Source organism: Piliocolobus tephrosceles, chromosome 2, assembly GCF_002776525.5.
Source record: "Piliocolobus tephrosceles isolate RC106 chromosome 2, ASM277652v3, whole genome shotgun sequence".
NCBI lineage: Eukaryota > Metazoa > Chordata > Mammalia > Primates > Cercopithecidae > Piliocolobus > Piliocolobus tephrosceles.
Window position 1 is genome coordinate 193,161,957 of NC_045435.1, and position 22,701 is coordinate 193,184,657.

Genomic DNA, 22,701 nt, shown 5'->3' on the forward strand with positions numbered 1-22,701 from the left:
CTCACTGCAGCCTCCACCTCCCGAGTTCAAGCGATTCTCCTGCCTTGGCCACCTGAGTAACTGGGATTACAGGTGTGTGCCACCACACCCAGCTAATTTTTGTAATTTTAGTAGACACAGAGTTTCACCACGTTGGCCAGGCTGGTCTTAAACTGATCTCAAGTGATCTGCCCCACTCGATCTCCCAAAGTGCTGGGATTACAGGCAGCGTGAGCCACTGTGGCTGGCTACCTTCTCATTCTGTAGAAGCATTTCCTGCATGAAAGTCAGAAATAAGTCAACATATTTTTGCCTTGGCTGTTTTCTTTCTTTACCCTACCCACTTCTGAAAAAACAGCATGGTTTTAAAACCAAAACTAAGATTCAGAAGAAAAAGCTTCCTGGCTGTGATCAGCTAAGACTGCTCCTCCAAGATGTCTACATCCTAATTCCTGGAACCTGGGAATGTTACTTTTATGACATAAGGGACTTTGCAGGTGTAATTAAATTAAGGATTTTGAGGTGTGGCGATTATACTGGATGATCCACGTGGGCCCAATGTCACTGTAAGAGTCCTTTTAGGAGGGAGGGAGGAATGGTCCATAAGGAGAGAAAGGGATGTGAAAGCAGAGAGGGCTGGGCACGGTGGCTCAGGTCTGTAATTCCAGCACCTTGGGAGGCCAAGGCAGGACCACTTGAGACCAGGAATTCAATACCGGCCTGGGCAACATGGTGAAATTCTGTCTCTACAAAAAATACAAAAAATAGCCGGGTGTGATGGCGGGTGCCTGTAGCCCTAGCTACTTGGGAGGCTGAAGGTGGGAGGACTGCTTGAACCCGGGAGGTCGAGGCTGCAGCGAGTCATGATTGCATCATTGCACTCCAGCCTGGGTGACACAGCCAGACCCTGTCTCAAAACACAAACAAACAAACAAACAAAGGGGCAGAGAGATCTGAAGGTGCTGTTGGCTCTGAAGATGGAGAAAGTGGTCAAGAGCCAAAGAATGCAGGAAACCTAGAGAAGCTGGAAAAGGCAAGGAAATGGATTCCCCGCGGAGCGTCCAGAGGACGTGCAGTCCTGCGAGGCGGTGGATTCTCCACGGAGCATCCGGAGGGCGTGCGGCCCTGCAGACACCTTGGTTTCAGCCCCGTGAAACTCATTTCAGACTTTGATCTCAAGAACCGTAAGATGAGAAATCCGTGTTGTTTTAAGCCATTAGGTTTGTAGTTACTTGTTACAGCAACAATAGGAAACTTTTAAGTTGACCTAATCTCTTGTTGCTGATTTGCTGTCCTACCCAGTGATTTCTGCATTCCATTAACATCTATGGCCCATCAGACACGATGTGAAATGTTCTGTATGTTAAAAAAATATATTAAGTCACAGCTGCTCTCAGGAGTTCACAGACTAGTAGCCTTCATCTCCTCCCTGCCAATGTGACTGTTTCTTTTCAACAAGTGAGTCGGCCAATCTGGCAAAAACAGGAGTTCTGCGTACCTGGTCACGGATAAGCCCGTGATAGAGGATGCTCTGCATGTCCCTGCAGAGCCGTTCCAAGCCACCATACTTAGACCAGACGTTGGGGCTGTTGGCTGATACCAAACCCTCCACCGTAGTCTTCAAATGACCCAGCAACTGCCAGTGTTCCCTCCTGCAAGGGCATCAGTTACCAGTGGTTAGTTACCTTTGTTGTACCTGATCTGGATCACATGAAAGCAAGCCTCAGCCGAGGAGCCCCCGCCCCACATCCTGACATCCTCTCCCCTATTAATTTTCACTTGGGCGTAAAACTCAACTCTGAGAGAATCAAAGTTGTGAACGGTACTAATATAAAGACAAAAAGCAAAAAGCAAAAACCCTCACATTCAAATGGGAAGTTATGCTTTGTAAGAGGATTTTCATCTACTATCTCACCCAATCCTCACGTAAGTAGCGTATAACCCTTACTTTACAGGCGTATAACCCATTCACATCCATTTTTATTTTTTGAGACACTTACTCTGTCGCCCAGGCTGAAGTGCGGTGGCACGATCACAGCTCACTGCAGCCTCAACCTCCCAGGTTCGGGTGATCCTCCCACCTCAACCTCCCGAGTAGCTGGGAACTACAGATGTGCAACAACACAGCCTGAAGATTTTTAAGTTTTTTTGTAGAGATGGGGTCTCACTATGTTGCCCAGGGTGGTCTCTAACTCCTGGTCTCAAGGGATCCTCCCACTTCAGCCTCCCAAAGAGCTGGGATTACAGATGTGATCCACCGCACTCAGCCTAAGATCCATTTCTTAACAATGACAGTACCTGCGCAATATACAAAAAGATGAAGGCATCCACTCAGAACCAGACCTATTCTGCCAAACAAAAAAGGCCAAAAACGACTTCTTATTTCCTGTATTTCCAAGCGCTAACTACAGCATCGTGAAGAACAGAAACTGTAGGACTAAGGCGGTCACTAAAATGTCATTTATGGTTATACTGTCAGAAACGGCCCTTGCAGAGGCCAATGGACTGCCAACTTTTGCTCAGGACTCTGCATATCCTATGCCTCTTCCTCAGAGCTAACTAGCCTCTGATTTCTTAGTGACACAGTTTTCACATGTGCCAACAACAGGTTATAATCCGGTCTCACAGGCCTGAGAATCAGTCTGACTCATGAAGTGACTCTGCATACCTGTGTTCTGATTCATTCTGTACTAAGCTTACAAGGTTAACTGTTAAAGAACATCATGAGGCTGGGCGCAGTGGCTCATGCCTGTAATCCCAGCAATTTGGGAGGCTGAGGCGGGTGGATCACCTGAGGTCAGGAGTTCGAAACCAGCCTGGCCAACATGGCAAAACCCCATCTCTACCAAAAAATACAAAAATTAGCCGGGTGTGGTGGCACATGCCTGTAATCCCAGCTACGCGGGAGACTGAGACAGGAGAATCGCTTGGACCTGGGAAGCGGAGGTTGCAGTGAGCTGAGATCGCGCGATTACACTCCAGCCTGGGCAACAAGCGTGAGACTCTGTCTCAAAAAAAAAAAAAAAGAACATCATGATAAATCCAAAAGCAAACATTAAGTACTCTATCATCCTAGGGCTTTGATTTCAAAATTATACAAAGAGCACTGACATCTTAGAAACTTTGAGTGCTCAGATCTACCTATAATTTCCTCTGGACAAAGCTGAAGAATTTCCCTTCCTCACGATATAATGTCCCTGAGGTGCCAAAGCTACAAAAGAATGTGGCTTTTATTCTAAGAGATACCAAACAATCTATATTTGGTATCTTCTCCTGTAGAAGAAAACTTTTGTAAAAATTTGATTTACATAGCTACTGTAGTGTCACCTTTTAAAACATTTTTGACTGATACATAATTGTACATATTTACAGTATACAATGGATACAATGTGCATTGATCGTAACAAATTAGCATATCCATCATCTTAAACAGTTATCATTTCCCTGTGATAAGAACATTCAAAAACCTCTCTTCCAACTGTTCTGAAATACACCATACACTGCTGTTAACCCTCGTCGTCTTCCGGTGCAACCGAGCACCAGAACGTACTCCTCCTACCTGTCACCTTGGACCTGTTGACCAATCTCTCTCCATCCCCTTCTCCCTCCTACCCTCCTCATCCTCTGGCAACCACTATTCCACTCTCTACTTTCAGGAGAACAACTTTTTAGATTAGATGAGTAATAGCATGTGACAGCTGTCTTTCTGTGCCTGGCTTACTGCACTTAATGTAACATCTTCCAGGTTCACCCATGTTGCCAAAACTGAAAGAATTAAGGTTGAATTGTATTCCACAGTGTACACACATACTGTTACCTTCAGCCATTAATCTGTTGATGGACATTTTTTTTAAGACAGAGTCTCACTCTCTGTCACCCAGGCTGGAGTGCAGTGTCATGATCTTGGCTTACTGCAACCTCTGCCTCCCAGGTTCAAGCGATTCTCCTGCCTCAGCCTCCCGTGTAGCTGGGATGACAGGCTCAGGTCACCATGTCTGGATAATTTTTGTATTTTTAGTTAGATGGGGTTTCGCCATGATGGCCAGACTAGTCTCAGACTCCTGGCCTCACGTGGTCTGTGCACTTCGGCCTCCCAAAGTACTGGAATTACAGGCATAAGCCACCGTGCCCAGCTGCTGATAGACATTTAAGTTGATTCCATATCTTGGCTATCATGAATAGCACTGCAATAAATAGAGGAGTGCAGACACCGCTTTGATACACTGATGGCATTTCCTCTGGATATATACTCAGTATCGGGATGGCCTGATCACATGGTAGTTTTATTTTTAACTTTTTGAGGAACCTCCAAACTGTGTCGCGTAATGGGAACCTCCGGACTGTGCCACACGATGCCTGTACTAACTTGCATTCCCACCAGCAGCGTATAAGGATTCCCTTTCCTCCCATCCTCACCGACACTGGCTAGCTTCTGATTTTTTTTTTTTTTTTTAATGTGGAGTGATTAGATTTGGTTTGCTAGTATTTTCTGAAGGATTTCTGCATCTGTACTCATTGGGGGTACTAGCCTGCAGTTTTTTCTCTCGTGTCCCTCTCTAGCTTTGGTATCAGGATAATGTTGGCCTTGCAGAGTGAGTATGGAGGAATTCTCTCTCCTTCAGTTTTGTGGAATAATTTGGGAAGAACTGGTATCAGTTCTTCCTTAAAGGTGTGGTAGAATTCAGCAGTGACGACATCGGGCCCCGGGCTTTGCTTTCATGGGAGACTTATTACTGATTCAATCTCATTACTCATTGTTGGTCTGTCCAGGTTTTCCATTTCTTCATGATTGAGTATCGGTAAGCTGTATGTGTGCAGAAATTTCTTCACTTCTTCTAGGTTTTCCAATTTGTTGGCACAGAGTTGCTCATAACAGCCTCTAGTGATTCTTTGTATTTCTGTGCTGTCAGTTGCAATGTCTCCTTTTTGTCTCTGATTTTATTTATTTTGAGTCTTTTTTCCCCCTTGGTCTAGCTAAAGGTTTGTTAATTTTATCTTTTGAAAAAAACAACTCTTTTGTTAATCTTTTATATATATATATATTTTTTTTTTCCAGTCTCTATTTCATTTATTTCTGCTCTGATCTTTATTGTTTCTTTCCTTCTACTAATTCTGGGTTTTGTTTGTCCTGGTTTTCTAGTTTCTTGAGGTGCAACATTAGGTCGAGATCTTTCTACTTTTTTGATGTAGATGTTAATTGCTATACAGTATCCCACTGTTTTGGTAGGCTGTGTTTCCATTGTCATTTGTCTCAATAAATTTTCTAATTCCTTCTTAATTCTTCATTGACCAACTGGTTGTTCAGGAGCATGTTGTGTAATTTCCAAGTATTTGTATAGTTTCCTAAGTTGTTCTTCTTATTGATTTCTAGTTGCATTGCATTGTAGTCACAAAAGATACTTGAATGGCTGGGTGCAGTGGCTCATGCCTGTAATCCCAGCACTTTGGGAGGCCGAGGTGGGTGGATTACTTGAGGTCAGGAGTTCAAGACCAGCCTGGTCAACATGGCGAAACCCCATCTCTACTAAAAATACAAAAAAATTAGCCAGGTGTGGTGGTGTGTGTGTGTAATCCCAGCTACACAGGAGGCTGAGGCAGGAGAACTGCTTGAACCCGGGAGGCAGAGGTGGAGCTGGGACTGCACCACTGCACTCCAGCCTGGGCAACAGAGTGAGACTCTGTCTCAGATAAATAAATAAATAAATACTTGATATGATTCAATTTTTAAAAATTTGTTGAGACCTGTTTTGTGGCCTACCATATGATACCATATATCCTGGAGATGGTTCCATGTGCTGCTGAGAAGAATGTGTATCCTGAAGTTATTGAGTAGAATGTTCTGTAGATGTCTCTGTTAAGTCCATTATAGGATACAGTTTAATGCTGTTGTTTCTTTGTTGATTTTCTGTCTGCATGATCTGTCCATTGCTGAAAGCAGGGTATCAAAGTTCTCGACTGTTACTGTATCAGAGTTTCTCTCCCCATCTAGGTCTATTAATATTCACTTTATATATTAAGGAGCTCCCATGTTGGATGCATGCATGCATACACACACATACACACACAGATACACACACACACACACACAAACTGTTATATCCTTTTGTTGAATTGACCCTTCATCATTATACAGTGACTTTGACTCTTCTTACAGCTTTGGATTTGAAGTCTGTTTTCTCTGATATAAGTAAAGCTACCCCTGCTCTCTTTTGGTTTCCATTTGCATAGAGTATCTTTTTCCATCCCTTCCCGTTGAGTCTATGTATGCCCTCACACGTGAAGTGAGATTCTTGGAAGCAGCATATGGTTGGGTCTTATTTGGATGTTTTTTTAAAATTCATTGAGTCACTGTCTTTCATTTGGAGAATTTAACCCATTTACATTTAAGGTAATTATCAGTAAGTCAGGTCTGTTACTTGTTTTCTAGTTTTTTACAGTTTCTTTCTTTCCATTACTTCTGTTGTGGCAGTTGACTTTCTCTAGCAGTGTGCTTTGAGTCCTTACTTTTCAATTTTGGTGTGTCATAGGTTTTTGCTTTGTAGTCAGCATGAGGCTTACAAAACACATTTTGTAGTTATAAAAAGTTATTTTATTTATTTTTAATTTTTTTTTTCTTGAGACATAGTCTCACTCTCACCCAGACTGGACTACAGTAGCATAATCTCGGCTCACTGCAACCTCCACCTCCCAGGTTCACTCGATTCTTATGCCTCAGCCTCCTGAGTTGTTGGAATTAAGAGTTACAGGCCCCTGCCTATTTTTTGGTAGAGATGGGGTTTCACTATGTTGGCCAGGCCAGTCTCAAACTCTTGACCTCAAGTGATTCGCCCACCTCAGGTTCCCAAAGTGCTGGGATTACAGGTGTGAGCCACCATTCCAGGCCCATAAAAAGTTATTTTAAACTGAGAGCAACTTAAGTTTGATCATAAAGATAGGAAAAGAAACAAACAAAACCTATACTTTAACTCCATTCCTCCCCAAATCTGGAATTTTTGAAGTCCCATTTTTACATATTTTTATATTGCCTATCTATTTAGCGTCTTCATCTTTTTAGGATCGTTTACCCAATGACACAATGATCAGTATCAGAGAGTTGAAATACTAAATTCAACTGAAGCTCATACACAACGGTTTGATTAAACCATTATGCCTGAATCTTAGATGCAAGTAAACAGATCACAATGGAGAAATAAAATATCCTTTCCAGGTCGGGCGCAGTGGCTCACACCTGTAATCCCAGCACTTTACAGGGCTGAGGCGGGTGGATCACCTGAGGTCGGGAGTTTGAGACCAACCTGACCAACGTGGAGAAACCCCGTTCTCTACTAAAAAAATGCAAAAATTAGCCAGGCATGGTGGCATATGCCTGTAATCCCAGCTACTCGGGAGGCTGAGGCAGGAGAATTGCTTGAACTAGGGAGGCAGAGGTTGTGGTGAGCCGAGATCACGCCATTGCACTCTAGCCTGGGCAACAAGAGTGAAACTCCGTCTCAAAATATATATGTATATATATATATCCTTTCCCTATTCTTTAACCATGTTTTCAGCAGGTAAGGTCAGTTTTTCCTATTACCTGCTTGGTAATCGTTATTTGAATGGTATCACCCTGTATTCACATGTAATCTTTATATGAGCACAATCAAGACCTTGGAAGTGAATTGGTTCAAAGCAGCTCTTGGTAGAGAGCCACTTCCACAAGTATACAGAATGTTCTCCTTTAATCACCATAAATGAAATGCACCTCTTTCTAACCCTCTCACCCTATGCCTGGGTGGAACCAGGCCTAGTGGCAAGGGAGGGCACAACCCATCTCTATGTAAATCATTTTTATCAACTCACAATAAAGCCAATCTCAGAATAAAATCCCAACTACCTTCTTCTGGGAGGATCTTGACCACATTCCTCTTTGAAAGAGGAATAGAAATCACTTAAGTGACTCAAATAAGTATATCTAGGGAAAAACAGTTTTCCTAAATGCCAACTCAGTCTTAAGCTTACCATGTTATAATAAGTAACACTCAAGATTAAAATAAAAAGCTACAAAATTCTGTAAAGTATTACACTATATAACTACCTACATAACTAAAACATAATCACTAAAATTATATGATATGTGCATATCTTACATATGATATATATGAAATATACGATCAATAGTAAATAAGTGAAAGTACTATGCAATTGCCAAGTGAGATTCAAGAAATACACATTGGCCTATCTTCAATCCCCAAATCCTCTTTTTAGTGGTAAAGGAAACAGCTTCAGCTCACTGGCATGTCCCTTCCACAGTGAGCTCTTTCTCTGGGACAGGCCCATGGATCACAGCTCAAAGTCAGTCAGGTTGTCCCAAGTCAGGTAATGGTTTGATCCCCGAAGTGGAGGAAGAAAGGTGTGATATACACACGATGAAATATCATGAAAGAATGAGAACTTTTGACCAAAAAGTTTCTAAAGCTAATTATTGCATATTAAGGTATAAAAAGCAGAATGTAAAATCAGATTTATGATCTCAACATAAAAATATGAAAAGAAATAGTATATTAATAGGGGTTACCTTTGGTAATATGGGGGAATTGTAGAGGAGAGGGGAATTGTTTAGGCCTTTCCTGAGATGAGCAATTAATAAAGGACCGGTAGACTGGGTGTGGTAGCTTATGCCTGTAATCCCAGCACTTTGGGAGGCTACGGCAGGTGGACTGCTTGAGCTCGGGAGTTCAAGACCAGCCTGGGCAACATGGCAAAATCCTGTCTCTACAAAAAAACCCTAAAAAATCCCTCCCCACAAAAAAAAAAAAAGGACCAATAATCTGAATAAACAAGAAGCTGGAAAGCCCCATAAAGGATTTTTTAAAATACTCAAGTATCAAGGGCTTCTACGTTGAAACACTGTGGTCAGGCAAGTGTCCCTGGGACTTTGAATGCCAGAAATTACTTCCTGGAAAGAAGTAATGTGTTCTTCCTTCAGGTAGAAAAGAATATAATTAAGTGAAATAATTATTGGTAACACTGAGGTAGCAAGACACTGTCACATTTGTGTTTAATTTTTCTTCTTATCTCGCTATATATTTTGTTTTTAATTATCTAGTATTTAACTTGCAGGCTATGTAGTTGAATATGCTTTTTATATAAATAATATGCTTTAAATAAAGAACATGCTTATAGGAAAAAAATACTTGACTCTCTTATATAGTCTCTCAGCTCTGGGGCACCTGGGAGAATGTAACCATTGGCCAGTCCCATACATTTCACGGCTGACAGGAGAATCTTTATTTATTTTTGTAGAGATGCGAGTCTTACTATGTTGCTGAGACTGGTCTCAAACTCTTGCGCTCATGCAATCATCTGCCTCGGCCTCCTAAAGTGCTAGGATTACAGATGTGAGTGACTGCACCCGGCCAAAGGAGAATCTTAATGTCTAGGAGGGAATAAGCAGTACCTGTAGGTGTGCTTTGTAACTTGACACCCATTTATCAAATGAGTAACATCAAATGTATACAATTTCAACAATCAGTAGATTTAACATAAGGATGAAAAATCCCTTATGTCAGAAACCGAACCACCAACAAATTCCTTAGCATGGAGGTGAAGAATTCTCCATCATTGGCCCCAATCTAAATACCAGCTTTGCTGCTCGGTACTCCTCAGGTTAGGTACAGACACCTTATCACACGCTATTACAAACGTGCCAACCTCACTCCTACTGCCGTGACCTTATGCATGCAGAACTCTCCACCTGGAATGCCTCTTCGCACCCCATTCAGGGATTCAGGTCCAGCTCTAATTCAACTTTCTCTCAAAAGGTTCTAAATAATCTGACCCACTATCGCTCTTTTATTAGAACTCCAAAAGCATATGATGTCACTACACTATTCCTTCTAAAAATATTTTAAGACTGTAATTTAATATTATATAGCTTGTTTCCTGAAGGAAAGGGACTATGTATCTTCTATTTCTTTTGTATTTTTTTATTTATATATATATGTGTGTGTGTGTGTATATATATATATATATATTTTTTTTTTTGAGATGGAGTCTCCCTCTGTCGCCCAGGCTGGAGCGCAGTGGTGCGATCTTGGCGCATTGCAAGCTCCGCCTCCTGGGTTTACGCCATTCTCCTGCCTCAGCCTCCCGAGTAGCTGGGACTACAGGCGCCCACCACCACGCCCGGCTAGTTTTTTGTATTTTTAGTAGAGACGGGGTTTCGCCGTGTTAGCCAGGATAGTCTCGATCTCCTGACCTCGTGATCCGCCCGCCTCGGCCTCCCAAAGTGCTAGGATTACAGGCGTGAGCCATTGTGCCTAGACTGTTTTATTTTTGAGACAGAGTCTTGCTCTGTCACCCAGGCTGGAGTGCAGTGGCGGGATCTCGGCTCACTGCATCCTCTGCCTCCTGGGTTCAAGCAATTCTCCTGCCTCAGCCTCCTGAGTAGCTGGGATTTCAGGCACCCACCACCACGCCCAGCTACTTTTTGTATTTTTTAGTAGAGACAGGGTTTCACCATGTTGGTCAGGCTGGTCTTGAACTCCTGACCTCGTGATCCACTCGCCTCAGCCTCCCAAAGTGCTGGGATTACAGATCTTTTGTATTTTAATAAGAAGCAGGAGGAAAATGTCACCCAGTAGAAAGAAAATAGACATCACAGTCATTCAAACTGATTTGAATTTGAATCTTGGCTACTCACAAACTAGATGCACATTCTTTTTTTTTTTTTTTTTTTTTTTTTTTTTTTGAAATTGAGTTTTGCTCTGTCGCCCAGGCTGGAGGGCAGTGCTCACCACAACCTCCGCCTCCCGGGTTCAAACAATTCTCTTGCCTCAGCCTCCCAAGTAGCTGAGATTACAGGTGCCTGACACCATGCCCAGCTAATGTTTGTATTTTTAGTAAAGATGGGGTTTCACCATATTGGCCAGGCTGGTCTTCAACTCCTGAGCTCAAGTGATCTGCCTGCCTTAGCCTCCCAAAGTGCTGGGATTACAGACGTGAGCCACCTCGCCTGGCCGAGATCCACATTCTTGACCAAGCCATTTAAAAACTCTTGAAGCTTCAATTCCCTCAGTACACAATGGAGACAAGAATTGCTTCACAGAGGAGGGTGTAACTGACCGTCTAGGGGAGGCACTATCATACAGCACAGAATAATATTCTCTTTTCTCTGTCATTTTCTCTCTGTGAACTTCCATTGCATAAATCCAATAAATCCAACAACATCAAGAAGGGTACCTAGAATAAAGCCTTCTTACCCATTCTGCTTAAAAAGAAAATTCTGCCAAAAATTCCATAGGATTGGACAGTCTGCAACATAATTAAGTTTGGTCACAGTGTTCCATGTCCAAAGAGTGTCGCCACTGCATTTAAACCAAGGTGAAGCCTGTGGGTAAGCACGATTGCAAGGCCCTGCTGATGCTGCTGGTCCTCTCGCTGAAGTAGGAAAGCTAGGAAGGGCTTCCTCAAATATTGGACATGACTTTCATCTGCTTGACGGAATGGAAGAAACTTTAAAGGTTTTACTGCAGCACCATAAGGCTGATTTCATGAGCCATATAAGAAAGACAATCTTACGACTTCACCAGGCTCATCGTAGTACTGTCTAGGTAGCAGAATGCCTTACAAACAAGGGAAAGCAGGCACACAACACCACTTTCATAGTAGTGGCACAGGAGGAAAGACAGTGTTTCAGTCTCTCCAGTTTCAGGCAGATGATTTAAAGGTAAAAGGCAAGATAGGCACAATGGCACACACCTGTAGTCCCAGCTCCTTAGCAGGCTGAAGCAGGAGGATTGCCTGACCTCAAAAGTTCAAGTCTAGCCTGGGCAACAATGTGAGAACCCTTTAAAAAACAGAAACAGCTGTGGGGAGAGGAATACTGAGAAAAGCTTCAGGCTTAGAGTCCTTGCAGTCAGCTGAAACGCCCTTCCCCTCCTGGGTTCTGACAACAGCAGTTTCCCCAAAAGCTTCCAGGGTACGTTCCTTAATTCTTGTACTAAAAATCGAACTAGCAATTGCTAGTTTGCTTTAAAATCACGTGATCATCCTGCTTTGCTACCAGTTCTATACAAACTGTTAACCCCTAGCATAATCAAAAGGAGACGTGAAAGAAAGAAAACAGGAAACTTAAAAATGTGAAAAAGTGAAAATGAACAGGAGAAATGGGAAGAAAGTGGCACTTCCAATGACAACAGTTCCACCCGCATCTGCCCAACTGAAGAGGGATGACCACACTCTTCATGTTTTCATTCCTCAAATAAATATTCACTGAACACCAGCTACGTGTCAGGCACTGGGCTAGACACTGGTGGTTAAAGAGGGTCACGAGTCCCATCTGTCAGAGAACTCAGAACGTAACGGGGGGAATGGGCACTTACAGAGCCACGCTGTGAAGGGAGACCTGAGATCTGCTCTAATAGGGCGGGTGCCTTCTAAAGAAGCGTCACTGAAGGGGCGACTAAGAGCTCTCCAGGCAAAGAGGGAGGTATTGCAGCGAGGGTAGAAAAGCAAGAATGAGAAGGGCGAGAACGACGTGAGAGTGGGTGAGTGTGCCATGATTTTGTAATTGGAAACTTCATTAAGTACTAACATAAAGATTCAGGCCGGGCACCGTGGCTCACGCCTGTAATCCCAGCACTTTGGGAGGCCGAGGCGGGCGATCACGGGGTCAGGAGAATGAACCCGGGAGGCGGAGCTTGCAGTGAGCCGAGGTGGTGCCACTGCACTCCAGCCTGGGTGACAGGGCGAGACTCCGTCTCAAAAAAAAAAAAAGATTCAATACCAGGGTGAGGAGTTTTGACATAGAAAATGTTCTATTTTCAATGGGAAAACCACTGAACATTGCTTTTGTTTTGTTCTGTTTTTTGAGACAGTCTCACTCTGTCACCCAGGCTGGAGGGCAGTGGTACCACCTCGGCTCACTGCAAGCTCTGCCTCCCGGGTTCAAGCGATTCTCCTGCCTCAGCCTCCCCAGTAGCTGGGGATTACAGGCATGCACAACCACACCTGGCTAATTTTTTGTATTTTTAGTAGAGACAGCATTTTGCCATGTTGACCAGGCTGGTCTCCAGCTCCTGACCTCGGATGACCCACCCACCTCAGTCTCCCAAAGTGCTGGGATGACAGGCATAAGCCACCAAGCCCAGCCAATCACTAAACATCTCTGAGTAAAACATTACAGTAATTTTGTTTCTGAAAAATTAAACGAGTAGCAGGGTGGGGCTATCTGGAATTGGGACTAAATTCAAGTTGGAAGATTAGTTAAGAAGCTACTGAGGTAATCCCCAAGGAGAGATTATATGGGTCTACAGTAAATAAACTGTATCTGCCCAGAATCTGTCCCTTTACTTTGGTAAGAGAACCCTGATTTTCCGCTGAGGAACCACCTCTCTACCACTTACTCTGGTCCATGAGGTTCCAAGATCTCACCCTGCTCTAGGATCCAGGGTTGGGCACATAACTTAGGCCTGACTAAGCAGAATAGCCCATACTCTGACCACAAGAACGGAAACGTAGTCAGTCCAAAAAGAGTCAGCCCTGGGATTTTTGCTTTTGCTGGAGCTACTGGGACCGCATCTTTCTTGTTGCTGGTATTGCTAAGCTTGGAGTTGCCACGATAGTCCTGTCGAAGAGTCTACCTGAGAATGAAAACAACACATCACACACCACACAGAGCCCAGAGACACAGACCCATTCTTCACTGTGAACACCCATATTTGGGCATTTCTGAAGCAACAGTACACCCTAGATGTTTTAGTACTATAAACCATTATATTTGGAAACAGAGAAAAAAAGAAGGCTTCAAAAGAAAAATTAGAAACAACATTTTCGACCCTGGTGATTGCTTAGATGTGGGAAATGCAGAAGAGGAAAATGTCAAATTTCACTCTGATGCTCCGGCTTGGTTGAGTGAGTGGAAAATGCTATTAACAGAGATCAGAGGAGGGGAAGGTTTTGGTCAGTGAATAAGCTTAGTTTGGAGACACTAAAACAGATCTCACTCCTTGATTTCTGACTGTATCTGGATCGCGGTGCCAGGAACACTGAGGAGGGCATGTCCCTGAGTTGCAAGCTCAGCAGCAGACTGTAAGGCCAAGGCAGTCTAGGGACACAGAGCAACTGCTAGAAAGACCATTCCTTTAGCAGTTTACCAGTCTAGTAGTTTTTTTTTTTTTTTTTGAGATGGAGTCTCGCTCTGTCGCCCAGGCTGGAGTGCAGTGGCGTGATCTGGGCTCACAGCAAGCTCCACCTCCCGGGTTCACGCCATTCTCCTGCCTCAGCCTCCCCAGTAGCTGGGACTACAGGCGCCGCCACCTCGCTCGGCTAATTTTGCGTATTTTCAGTAGAGACAGGGTTTCACCTTAGCCAGGATGGTCTTGATCTCCTGACCTCGTTATCCGCCCGCCTTGGCCTCCCAAAGTGCTGGGATTACAGGCATGAGCTGCAATTACTATACCGCGCCCGGCATAGTGTAGTAGTTTTACCAGGCAACCTCAAAATAACTGGCATTGAGGAAACGAGGGAAAGGGAAGTAGCATCCCTGAGCTCCACAGCGTTTTGCTGGAGTGAGAGCCAGACGGAAAACACCAGGGAAGCCCATCACATAAGCACACTACAGGGGAAGAGGGGGAGAGGGAAGCTCAGCCCGCACTCTAGGTCCCAGTGTGTTCAGCTCAGATAGAGGAGCCACTGAAAGAGGAAGAACAAGTGATGCCCCTGCAAACAGTCACTCGTGGGGGAGACGCTCGCCTTATTTCAAAAAAAAACTAGCAAGGGGTGGAGTCGACACTTTTTCTACTTCCTACATATCAGGCTCTCAGTCAGGAGCTTTACGCACATTATTTTACTGAATCTTCGAAACTTCTCAGGCAGGAAAGCATTATTCTTCCTACTCAGGCAGGTTAACTTGATCAAGTTAAGCCAAATTAATCCTGAACTAGGATTCAAATGCAGGTCTATCTGACTTTGAAGCTTATTCACATTTCATTATATCAACTACTTAAAGAAAATATACTAAAAAGTTTCATCCTTCATTTTTAAAATGACGCTACCGGCCAGGCACAGTGGCTCATATTTGTAATCCCAGTGCTCTGGGAGGCCAAGGCGGCAAGATCCCTTGAGGCCAGGAGTTTGAGACTAGCCTAGGCAACATGGTGAGACTCCGTCTCTACAAAAAATTTGAAAAATTTAAAAATTAGCTGGGAGTGGTGGCACATGCCTGTAATCCTGGCTACGGAGGAGGCTGAGGCGGAAAGATCACTGGAACCCAGGAGTTTGAGCCTGCGGTGAGCTATGATTGCACCACTGTACTCCAGCCTGAGTGACACAGCGAGGCCCTATCTTTAAAATAAATGAATAAATAAAAATGATGCTATCTCATCAAGGAGACTGTTTCTGAACTGGGTGTTTCATTGGCCAGAGAAAGGTTATGTTTGCAGTAACCCAGTCACAAAGGCTCAATTAATAGGCACAAGGAATGTATTTACCAGTCGTGTATCTGAAGCTAAGGAGGCCATCAGTACCATGAAGCCTCATTAAACAACACGTTCTGAATTAACCAGCCGCCAACACAGTGCGCCTACAATAATGACGTGAGTGACTTTGTGAGGATAACCCCACTACTAAAATTAAGTTTTGATTGAAGTTTTGGTTAAGAGGCAATCATAAAAAGAGTAAAAGACGGGAAAAAATTTTGCAAAGGAGCTATCCTACTGGCCTGGATGACAGGCACGGAATGCTATGAAATTGATTCACTATCTTATGCATTCCTTTGTTACTATTAGCATAGTGAGAGGCAGCATAGTGTAAGTATTAAAAGTACAGACTCGGGCCAGGCGCGGTGGTTCAAGCTTGTAATCCCAGCACTTTGGGAGGCCGAGGCTGGTAGATCATCTGAGGTCAGCAGTTCGAGACCAGCCTGGCCAACATGGCGAAATCCTGTCTCTACTAAAAACACAAAAAATTAGCTAGGCGTCGTGGTGGGCACCCGTAATCCCAGCTACTTGGGAGGCTGAGGCAGGAGAATTGCTTGAACCTGGGAGGCAGAGGTTGTAGTGAACCAAGATGGTGCCACTACACTCCAGCCTTGGCGACAGAGCAAGACTCTATCTCAAAAAAAAAAAAAAAAAGTATAGACTCTTGGGCCGGCATGGTCGTTCATGCCTGTAATCTCAGCACTTTGAGAGGCTGAAGCTGGAGAATCGCTTCAGCCCAGGAGTTTGAGACCAGCCTAGGGTAACATAGTGAGACCCTGTCTCTAAGAAAAGACAAAAAGAAAAAAAGCGCAGACTCTGGTGCCAAACTGCCCAGATTTGAATCCAGTTCTGCCAGGGATTTGCTGTACAACCTTAGCAAGTTACTTACCCGTCCATTTCTCAGCTTTGTCATCTGTGCCACAGTGATAACAGTAGTACCTACAGCATACAGCAGTCATAGGATTAAAGAAGTTAATGCAGTATTCATGTCTTAATACCTTAAAACAATATCTGGCATGTGGTAAATAGTGTTTGTTACATACATTAAAAAAGTAACTAACCCAGGCCGGGCGCGGTGGCTCATGCCTATAATCCCAGCACTTTGAGAGGCCGAGGAGGGTGGATCATGAGGTCAGGAGATCGAGACCATCCTGACTAACACGGTGAACCCCGTCTCTACTAAAAATACAAAAAATTAGCCGGGCATGGTGGCGGGCACCTGTAGTCCCAGCTACTCGGGAGGCTGAGGCAGGAGAATAGCATGAACCTGGGAGACGGAGCTTGCAGTGAGCCAAGATCGCGCCACTGCACTCCAGCCTGGGCAACAGAGTGAGGCTCCATCTCAAAAAATAAAAATAATAATAAAAAAAAATAACCCAGCCTCCCTCACATGAAGTGGTGCAGGGAAATCAAAACAATCCCAAAACGTGTTTAGAATTTACATGTGACCTCTCGCATGAGGCATTTCACAGACATCTGTAGGAAGAATAAATAGACAAATAGGCAAAGCAGAAACCGAAATATGGAAAAGGGAAGTAAAATGTTCAGTTTCACTTAGTACAAATCATTCTCAGATCTCAGGCAGGAGCCCCAAAGTCCTGTTAGTCCAGGTTTATTCAACAGGCCACTTTGCACATAAAAGTAGAGTCACCCTTAAAAAGAGCAAGTCTTCACCCAGGAACGTCTCATAAATCTTTCCTTGTTGATATTTTCTCAAAGGTAAATATTCTGCTTCTAGTTTTTGGACCCCAGCTGCTCCTGAGACCATCATTATATCTGAAACTGTTTCTAAAGGTCAAGCGAGGTCAGGCCTGGTGGCTCACACCTGTAATTCCAGCACTTTGGGAGGCCGAGGTGGGGGAGAATCGCTTGAGTCCAAGAGTTAGAGACCAGTCTGGGTAATATGGTGAGAGCCTGTCTCTACAAAAAAAGTTTTTAAAATTAGCCAGGTGTGGTAGCTGGCACCTATAATCCCAGCTACTTGGGAAGCTGAGATAGTAGAATCGCTTGAGCCCAAGAGTTGGAGGCTGCAGTGAGCCTTGTTCACGGCACTGCACTCCAGCCTGGGGGACAGGGTGAGACCCTCTCTCAAAAAATAAAACAATAAATGTCAAGTATGACTCCCTCATGCCACATTCCTGCTGTCGCCTGTCAGCATTCCAGTCTCTTTAAAAGATTAAGACCAGAGTTATTAATGAAGCAAACCCTAAATATGGAAATCATCTCTACAGACTCCAATTCATCATGTAGTCAAAGCAGTTTGGTGTTTTTTCGGATTTTTGTTTTCTGAAGACAGGGTCTTCCTCTGTCGCCCAGGCTGGAGTGTAGTGGTGCGATCTCGGCTCAACGCAGCCTCGACTTATTGGACTCAGGTGATCCTCTCACCTCAGCCTCCCGAGTAGCTGGGACCACAGGTGAGCACCACTACGCCCAGCTAATTTTTGTATTTTTGTGGAGACGGGGTTCTCCCTAGGTTGCCCAGGCTGGTCTCAAACTCCTGGACTCAAGTGTCCCGCCTCGGTCTCCCCCAAAGTGCTGGAATTACAGGTGTGAGGCACCGCACCCGGTCCAAAGTAGTTTTTCTATTGTATATCCCCCAATTTCTAGAAGATATGAACTTTCTGACAATGGTTCCATATAAATACATGTGAACTTGCTTAGTTTGCATTGTGAGGAAGAAGTGACAGGTTTGAAGACGAAAGGAAATGCCACAGAGGTCCTGCCACTCTCTGACAGCGATTCGCCAATGACAACGTGCCGAGTTGCGGGTCTCCTGGGCAGCCCCCACCCCCACCGCACCGCCATGACACTCGCTCACTTTCTCCCCGGGCTCTCCTCGCCTTCTTCCCCACGCTCATCTCTGCCTAAGCTTCTTCCTACGCCACTCACAACGCTTCCCCTCCGCTCCCAGGAGTTCTTACAGCATCCTCCTCCTCACGTTGGCCCCACTTGCTGCCACGGCAAGTTTCAGCCAGGGTGGTGCCCTGCCCTATCTGTAGACTCTGGCCTGTAAAGCCTCACTGCAGCCCCTCCGGCCTCTTCGCCCCGTCTCTCTCGGCAGCCACCTCCTCTCCAGCAGTCTTGGGTCTGAGCTTCACCCGCCTCTGCTCCCCTGGCCATCCGCAAATCCCACCCGCCCGCCTGCGCCCCATCCCCGCCCCGCCCGTCCCTCCTCTGCGAAATGCTTCCCAAACAAGTCCTCCGCAGCCGTCGTCCTCGAGACTCGTCGCGCCCGGCCCTTCTCTCCGTGGCCCCGCGCCCTCCCAAGCCTCCCGGGGCTCCGGCGCCTGTCGCTGCCCCGACTCCGCGGCCGCTCCCAGCCCACCTGCTCTCCTCAGCCAGGCGCTCCTCGCCGCCTCCGAGCTCCATTCCTGCGCCCTCCGGCCGCATCCGGGGCGGCGAGGCCGCCTCTTCGCCCAAGAGAGGCGCCCCTGCCGCTTCGCCCTTCAGGGCTCCCGGGGGCCCCTGGGGCCGGAGGAGGCACCTGCGGCCGGTGGGCTCCGGGTGATGCGCTACACACGGGCGGCGGCAGCGGCAGCGACAGCCGCCTGGGTTGCGGCGTCTATCCCGGCCACCCCCACTTCCGGCTCCGGGGACTACAGCTCCCGGCAAGCCCTTCGAGACCAGGCCGCCCCCGCAGGCCGCGCCCCTCCAATCCCAGGCCGCGCTCGCAGACAGCGCCCCTCCAATCCCAGGCGGCTCCCGCAGGCGGCGCCCTCCAACCCCAGGCCGCTCCAGCAGGCGGCGCCCTGCAGCCCCAGGCGGCTCCCGCAGGCCGCGCCCTCCAACGCCACGCCGCTCCCGCAGGCGGCGCCCTCCAACGCCACGCCGCTCCCGCAGGCCTCGCCCTCCAATCCCAGGCCGCGCTCCTCCAACCCCAGGCGGCTTCTCTAGGCCGCGCCCTCCAACCCCAGGGCGCTCCCGCAGGCCGCGCCCTCCAACCCCAGGCCGCTCCCGCAGGCCGCGCCCTCCAACCCCAGGCCGCTCCCGCAGGCGGCGCCCTCCAATCCCGGGCCGCGCTCGTGGACTACGCGCACCCAGTGGCTGGCTGGGCCCGCTCGCAAGCGGCGGGGGACGGCGGTCTCAGGGATCCGTGTCGGGGCGGACCCGTATTTACCCGCGTCACATTACACGCTGGGGACCGAACTCAGTCCGAGATGTAGACTAGGCAATAACGCTGATCTAATCCCGGTACGATTAACCCCACCTAGCCCGCCCGGGCCTAATGTCCGCCGCCGGTGTTTGGAGATCTCCAGCATGTAGATGAAGCGCTCACAAATAAGAGCACAGGTGGCTTTGGGATCGTGAAACAGCAGGAGAGAAAGGCTTCCGGGGGCTCTCGGAAGAGGGATGTCAACGCAGAGTTCTGAAGGCTGAGTACAGGTTAGCCAGGAGCAAGACGAGAAGGTGGAGAGAGCAGCACGGCAGATAGAAGGCAGGAAGTGCTGGTTGGGGGACTGCAGGTGCTGGGTAGCCGGAGCTGGGAAGGAGCGAGCAGCAGCGTGGTGTGGGCGTTCTGGTGTGGGGAAACCAGATCGTGAAATGCCATTTTAAGGAGTTTGGATTGTATCCTGAAAACAATCAGCGAATCAAGTATATGCAAATCAAGAAGTGATTTGATCGAATCTGATGAGAAAACCACTTTTGACAATGTGGACAGGAGATGGGAAAGATATAGCACTATATTGAGGTAAGGGTGGAAGGCTGGATAGAGGAGACTGGTCGTCCTTATGGGCGATAACCAAGTAATGCTAAGAAGTGAAGCGAACCAGTTGGAAGAAACACGTGGGCCTAGGGTTGCCAGGTATTCTGGTTTCTCTTTTTTCTTTTTCAAAGACAGGGTCTCTCTCTGTCGCCCAGGTTGGGGTGCAGTGGCGCAATCATAGCTCCCTGCAGCCTGGAACTCCTGGGCTCAAGCAGTCCTCCTTCCTCAGTCTCCTGAATAGCTGGGACTACGGGTGCGAGCCACCACACCTAGCTATGATATTTTGATTTTTTAAAAGAAGCTTAAGAGCTGCATTTTTAAGCACAACTTCCAAATTTTTAAACGTTGCCAACAAATTTTTTAAACTTCCAACTTTGCACAGGCCAAACACAGTTTGTCCGTAGGCTGAAGGTGGCCCTGGAGTTGCTAGTTTGCAAACCCAGGCTTAAACTACAGCAGCAGTTGAAGAGAACAAAGAGGTTCAGATTAGAGCAATGTGAAGGCAATAGAATCAGCACTACTTTATAAAGGACTGACTGTGGCAAGTGAGGGAGAAAGAGGGATGAAGAATAACTCTGTGTAAAACTAATGACTCTATGAAAATAACCTGGCTTTTAGGTATTTTCAAACTTGAGAAAAGTGTTTTGGCAATTAAAAATGAAAGAGCCTCTTAAAGCAATTTATGATTTCATTTAGGTTAAAAAATACTCTTTCAAACTTTCTCATTTTCCTACTAAACGATTATACTTTTTAAGAAAGGGGCAATATTACTCATTGGGATTTCTCTACCTTCTGTGTGTTTCTTCTCTTTTGGAGATGCAGTCTTGCTCTGTCACCCAGGCTGGGGTGCAGTGGCACTACCGCAGCTCAAGGCAGCCTCGACCTCCTGGGCTCAAGCGGATCCTCTCACCTCAGCCTCCCAAGTAGCTGGGACCACAGGCAGTGCCACTATGCCCAGCTAATTTTTTTTTTTTCTTTTAATGTTTGGTAGAGACAGGGTCTCACTATGTTGTCTAAGCTGGTCTCAAATTCCTGGGCTCAAGCAATCCTCCTGCCTCAGTCACCCAAAGAGTACTGGGATTACGGGCATGAAGCACCATACCTGGCCTTACTTCTAGTTCTATAAATGTATGAACTTTATTTTTTGGCATACAGTATAATCCCAAATTAACACTATATGATTTATTTATTTATCTAATTTTTTGAGACAGAGTTTCACCCATTGCCTAGACTGGAGTGCAATGGTGTGATCTCGGCTCATGGCAGCCTCCGCCTCCCGGGTTCAAGCGATCCTCCTGCCTCAGCCTCCCAAGTAGCTGGGATTACAGGCATCTGCCACCATGTCCGGCTAATTTTGTATTTTTTAGTAGGGACAGGGTTTCTCCATGTTGGTCTCAGGTGGTCCACCCACTTCGTCCTCCCAAAGTGCTGGGATTACAGGCGTACTAAAAAATACAAAAAAAATTAGCCAGGCATGGTGGCAGATGCCTGTAATCCCAGCTACTCAGGAGGCTGAGGCAGGAGAATCGCTTGAACCTGGGAGGCAGGGCTTGCAGTGAGCCAAGATCGCGCCACTGCATTCCAGCCTGAGCGATAAGGGCGAGACTTTTTCTGAAAAAAAGGAAAAAAAAAAAAAAAAAAAAAAGGCCAGGCGCGATGGCTCATGCCTGTAATCCCAGCACTTTGGGAGTCCGAGGCGGGTGGATCACGAGGTCAGGAGATCGAGACCATCCTGGCTAACACAATGAAACCTCATCTCTGCTAAAAATACAAAAAATTAACCAGGTGTGGTGGCAGGCGCCTGTAGTCCCAGCTACTCAGGAGGCTGAGGCAGGAGAATGGCGTGAACCAGGTAGGTAGAGCTTGCCGTGAGCCAAGATTGCACCACTGCACTCCAGCCTGGGCGACAGAGTGAGACTCCGTCTCAAAAAAAATAATAATAATAATAATAAATAAATAAATAAATAAATAAAATAAAGGCAATCAGCTCTATCAGGAGATCCTAGGGGCCAGAAGCGGTGGCTCACGCCTGAAATCCCAACACTTTGGGAAGCCCAGGCAGGCAGGTCACTTGACATCAGGAGTTTGAAACCAGCCTGGCCAACATAGTGAAACCCTGTCTCTACTAAAAATACAAAGAAAAAGTAGCCCGGTGTAGTGGCACACACCTGTAATCCCAGCTACTTGGGTGGCTGAGGCATGAGAATCGTTTGAACCTGGGAGGTAGAGGTTGCAGTGAGCAATAGATTCTGCTGCCTCAGCCTCCTGAGTAGCTGGGATTATAGGCAGGTGCCACCATGCCCGGCTAATAAACCCCTTCTTTATGATTCCATTGCTTTCTTTGTTATATAATTTCTTTGCATCTATCTATATTCCTAAAATATCTATATGCTTAACATTTTTATGCTTTAATTTTATAAAAGGGGTGTCAAGCTATATTTATTCTTTGGAGCCGTTTTGCTTAATCTTATAAGACTCATTCATGTTGTATGTCACTAGATCACTGTAGTTCATTGATTTCAACTGCTGTATATTAGTCCATTGTAAGAATGTACCACT

The 22,701-nt window shown here is 46.0% G+C and overlaps 1 protein-coding gene across 18 annotated transcripts in view; it reads right to left on the bottom strand.

The window, feature by feature from the left end:
• The window catches only part of RUBCN (rubicon autophagy regulator), a 55,912-nt gene extending 36,884 nt beyond the window's left edge, over positions 1-19,028 (bottom strand). For 14 of the 18 annotated variants that reach the window (XR_002732126.1, XR_002732124.1, XR_002732125.1 and 11 more), the window contains exons 1-2: positions 18,763-19,028; positions 1,478-1,631 (exon numbers count right to left, since the gene is read on the bottom strand). Coding sequence is in view for 10 of the 18 variants with exons in the window: in XM_023214871.1 (XP_023070639.1) it covers positions 1,478-1,631; positions 18,763-18,827 (219 nt within the window). In the remaining 8 variants the exon portion in view is untranslated. Of the gene's footprint in view, positions 1-1,477; positions 1,632-2,147; positions 2,278-16,326; positions 16,377-18,762 lie in introns of all 18 variants that reach the window. The other 4 variants (XM_023214872.1, XM_023214867.1, XM_023214873.1 and 1 more) reach the window with 4 other exon arrangements.
• Positions 19,029-22,701: the final 3,673 nt, after the last annotated feature.